The sequence below is a fragment of the Phaethon aethereus genome (assembly GCF_964289735.1).
Source record: "Phaethon aethereus genome assembly, chromosome: 2".
Classification (NCBI taxonomy): Eukaryota; Metazoa; Chordata; class Aves; order Phaethontiformes; family Phaethontidae; genus Phaethon; species Phaethon aethereus.
The window spans coordinates 168,854,762-168,859,533 of record NC_138582.1 but is presented as its reverse complement, the minus strand read 5'-3'; the positions used below and the strand labels follow the sequence as shown (position 1 = coordinate 168,859,533).

Genomic DNA, 4,772 nt, shown 5'->3' with positions numbered 1-4,772 from the left:
TTTCCTTCACTTCCCCCATGGCAGGGGCCACCGTCCCCAAGGCTGGCAGGGGACCCCGGAGACCAGCGGGCAGCGGCAGGGCGCAGCTGGGGGTGCCCAGCACCAGGGCTGCGATCGCTCCCCACACCCTCCCTCCCCGACGGCTGCCAGACCCCTGGCCCCGCTCGGGAAGGGGCGGAGCCGGCGGGAGAGGGGCGGGGCCCGCGGCGCCCCCTCCCCGCCAGCAGGCGGCGCCCTCGCCGCGGACACACACAAGATGGCGGCGGCGGCAGCAGCGAGCGGTGGGCCCCTCTGACAGCGTTCGGTCTGCTCGCCGCCATGTTGGTGAGGGCGGCAGCGGCAACAGCGACCCTGCTCGGGCTGCGCCGGTTGTGGCGGGGCGGGGGGAGCGGGGCCGCCGCCTGCTTCCCGCTGGACCGGGCGCTGCTGGCCGTGCGGGGCGCCGAGGCCGCCCCCTTCCTCCAGGGGCTCCTGACTAACGACGTCACGCAGCTGGTAGCGGGGGACGCGGCCCTGCCGCGCGCGCTCTACGCGCATGTGCTCAACGTGCAGGGCCGCTGCCTCTATGACCTCATCCTCTACAGGTGAGACCAAGCGGAAGGGCGGGGAGGAGCTGGGCGAGACCACTGCCAGGAGGGGCGTCCTGTTGCTATGGAAACAGGGGCGCGCGGTCTTGGCGGGCTTCTCCGTCGTTCCGAGCAGCTGCCATGTCACACGCCGGCCTCTGAGGCCTTTCTGGCTTGTCTTTATCAATTAATGTGCAAAAAAAGCGCTTACTCTGTATATTTTTCATCACTGGCTGCAATCTCTGTGAGTTACCCCCAAGCAGACAGCCTAATGTTGTTAATATTTTTAAAGCATCCCTCAGGGCTGGCCCCAGGTGTGGTGTATTTGGGCCGTATCCGAATCAAGCGGTTTGCGCGGTCTCACGGGTGCTATGGTCACCAACGCCGTGGCACGCTGTGTGACGTGTAATACTTACACCTGGCGTAGGTGTGGTGTCAGCCAGTGGAAAATGGGGCCCGTGCAAACTGTCGGGTCAGGTTAACGGTGTAACTAATGGAAGGCACGGCTGAATGAAGCTTCTCCTCCTGCTGAAAGTTGCCTCACTTTAGCTAAGTGTGACTGGTACAGAAAATTGCAAGGCCAGACCTGTTTCTGTCCATGCAAAAATTGAGGGCAGAATTTGCTAGAAAAGAGTGGAATGGATGGTTGAAAAAGTTCAGGTATTTCACTACGGGGAGCTCAGTGCTGCTTTTGAGTGAAATTCCCCAGCTTTCTGGATTTGCAGCAGGATCAAGATAAAGTGTGTTGGTTTCCGCTGCTGTGGGGGTTTGTTTTTATGACCTTGTAGGTGTTACTTTTTTAGGCTTCACGAGAGTCTAGAAGAAGAGCCGCACATCCTGCTGGAGTGTGACAGCAGCGTGCTGGACGCCATACAAAAACATCTGAAACTGTACAAGATCCGAAGGAAAGTAAACATCGCCCCTTGCCTTGACCTCTCTTTGTGGGCCGTCGTCCCCGGGGAGCGGGCTGGAGACACTGGCAGTTCCCTCACTCAGTGTGCAGACCAGGCTCTGATTTTAACTCCTGACCCCAGAACCAAAGTCATGGGCTGGAGACTGATTACAAAGAAAGGAGTAAATCTATCGGAGATTATCCCTGGGAGTCATATTGGAAACATTCAGGATTACCACAGGCACAGGTATAAACAAGGTAAAGCCAAGTCCTGTTTTGCACTCTGTGTCACTGGATTTTGGGAAGTTTATTTATTTATGTGTTATCACACTCTCATCTTATTATCATTGTATCTTGTATGCTGATACAAAACAGAGGAATAAATTCTAAAAGCCGCATTGATATGTCTCAATGTGTTTAACTTGTTACTAAATACAGGTATTATTTGCTACTTTGAGAAAAAAAGTGATCCAGTAGTTACAATTCTGTCTGGTGGCAGAATCAATATTTGTGTACAGTTTTCTATTACTAAGATTATGGGGCGATGGCTCTGGAACACTAACAGCAAAAGAAAACCAGGATTATTCATTTTCTTAGAGGGAAACTTCTGTGGTTTGAGCCATTTGGATCATTTTGGGATTACACACAGTCTGTGTGTTTTCCTTGTTGCTAAGGAAGGAAACGGAAACACCCTAACTTACTGTCCTAAAAATGTATGACTGGATTCACAGAACTAACTCAGAGGCCAAGGGGTGGATGATTGATTTGAGAGGGAACTCGCTCCTGGGAGCCCCTGTGTCTGCAGAGAGCTCCCACTGATTTTACTGTGTCCACACAGAGAGTGGATTAAATTAATTGTCAGACTGAAAGGTAATGGTCCTTTGCTTAAACCTGAGTCCATCTCGTTGGGAAGAGCAAGCTGTTAATGGATCAAACTGGGCTGGATTGTGGTGGTGTGCTGCACCCCTGAAACACCAGCGCTCGTCTTGCTGTGCTGCTGCGGAAGGCTGGGCCCAACACTCTGCTTCAAAAAAAGATTATTTTTGTGTCATTGGTCACAAAAAGAGCCACTACTTACACAGGCATTCAGCATTTGGGCTTTATCAAAGGCAGCTGGCCAGCTTAGGTTGTTTAGCTCTGAAGGAAATAACTCTTATTGATGTTGAAGTCTACTTGTGGGGCATGGATGACAGCAATTTTGGCATTGGCATTACATGTATGTTGATGCCTTTGTACAGGTGTCTGCATCATTCTGGGTGCTTTGAATTTCCACTGGTATGGTTGTGAAGTGCTGTAAGCTTCATGAAATTACATTCAGTACAGTTCTCTTTTTACCTATAAGTGTCATTTATGGCTAATGATTCTACTCAGGCCCAAACCAGAGTACTGGGGAGTTCATTACTTCACACTGCTTCTTATGGGTTCTCCTGGTTTTACAACTCACAGAAGCGGCATACTCCAGAAATCATAAATACTGAAGATCCTACCGCATTTACCTGTTGGTTTTACTTTTTTCGTAGGAATTCCTGAAGGCGTGGAAGATCTCCCTCCTGGAGTAGCCCTCCCACTGGAATCAAACCTGGCCTACATGAATGGCATCAGCTTTACCAAAGGTTGTTACATTGGACAGGAGTTGACAGCCAGGACCTACCACATGGGTGTCATTCGCAAACGTCTGCTGCCAGTCCACTTTTCAGCTCCTCTTCCCAAGGACAGCATTCCTGAGGGTGCTGAGATCTTAACTGAATCAGGAAAGTCGGCTGGCAAGTTCCGGGCTGGAAGAGGTGAACTTGGTATAGCTTTGCTGAGGTTAGCTAATACAAATGAACCACTCTGCCTAAATATAGCGGGTGATAAAGTGAAGCTCACTGCAAGTATACCTGAGTGGTGGCCAAAAACTGCTGGTAAATAAATGAGGAACCACCACTTGCACATTTGCCTTATTGAGAATATATTTTGTGTGATAAATTTGGGAAGGCGACTCTGCATTGAGCTGTTGTTTGTGGTGTTTGATGGAGGTGGGGGGAGTTAACAGGATTCTTCAAATTGGGACTAAACAGCAGAAATCCAAACTGGTGGTGCAGCACTGAGGAGAGGAGGATAATCTGTTATGTGAGGAGACCCGTACAGCATACACAGAGAAGTGCACCTTTTCCTGAGGGTGCCTTGTATTTATTTTGGGGGTGCCACGTGTCATTGGGTCGGACTCCTGCTGAATTTTCCGTCCACTGCTCGCTCAATCAGACTGCACACCACGTAGGGCACAGCACATGTTCGGACTGACGCAAGTGATGAGGGCAGGAGCTTACCCAGTTGTATGCACTGGATGTTTGTGTTCAGAATAACCATTCTGTGGTATTATAATGGTGTTTTTTTTAATGGAGAGCATGCTGCTCTTACCTTGCATAAGACGCAGACTCAGGCTAAAGCGTTCACTGCAAATTACTCCTTGCATTGAGCTTCTTCTTAAACTTGCTGATTGGGTGGGTGTTTTTTCCCACCACTCTAACTGCTAATTGTGTTCAGAAAGAGGACTACCTCGTACTCCACATTTCAGACCTTGATTTTAATAAGTCATCCCCGGTGGGAAAGCTCTCGAACATCCTGGACCCCTGCTTCAGCGCCGGCAGAGGGAGCACAGCCAGCAGCAGCCAGCTCCTCTGCTGCTCCGGACCTCAGTCACGCACACTTCCTTCACTCAAGCAACTGTTTTCAGAGAGGAAAGTGGTATTTTACAGAAATAAGGTGCACCGGTGCATGCTCCGGGTTGACTATTGTATTGGTGTACTAGTGCTTGGCAGAATAATCTCTTGCTAGAAGCACATGCCCACCAGATGCCAACAACAGTTGAGGGGTGAATTCTTTTGGCATTGACATCTTTGCTCTGTCATCTTCTAGAAAAAATCCTCTGCACTTTCCTGAAGCCTTTGGCAGGGGTTACCTCAATCCCTCCACAAAGCTGGTGAAGGGACAGCGTGTCCCCTTCGCAGACCTTTGCTCCTTCCCTCAGCACTGAGGTGCAGTCCCTGGAGAGGGGGTTAAAGCTACACGTGCTCTTGGCTTAGCCTGGTGTTCCTGATGGAGGATTTTCACCTCACTCGTGTCTCTGGCTGCTTCACCACCACGCTTGTTCTGAGAGCTCTCTGTACCCCTCGTACAAAAACCTGCCTGGGGTGAGTCCCTGCTGCTGTCTCGAGCTGAGGTTTTCTCCATCTGCCGTCCCCTGCGGGTTTTCAGAGTGGCCCAGTACTTCAGGGTTTCTTTGCTGCGTTTTTTTGGTTCCCCCTGCTCTTCTGTCTTCGCACTTTTTCTTG

General features: G+C 50.6%; 1 protein-coding gene across 1 annotated transcript; it reads left to right on the top strand.

Annotated features, from left to right (window-relative positions):
- Positions 1 to 318: 318 nt before the first annotated feature.
- Positions 319 to 3,370, top strand: IBA57 (iron-sulfur cluster assembly factor IBA57; the record flags this gene model as incomplete). Its single annotated transcript, XM_082014966.1, has 3 exons — positions 319 to 584; positions 1,370 to 1,716; positions 2,979 to 3,370. The coding sequence occupies 3 exons, from the start codon at positions 319 to 321 to the stop codon at positions 3,368 to 3,370; spliced, it is 1,005 nt and encodes a 334-aa protein (XP_081871092.1).
- Between the last annotated feature and the right edge of the window lie 1,402 nt (positions 3,371 to 4,772).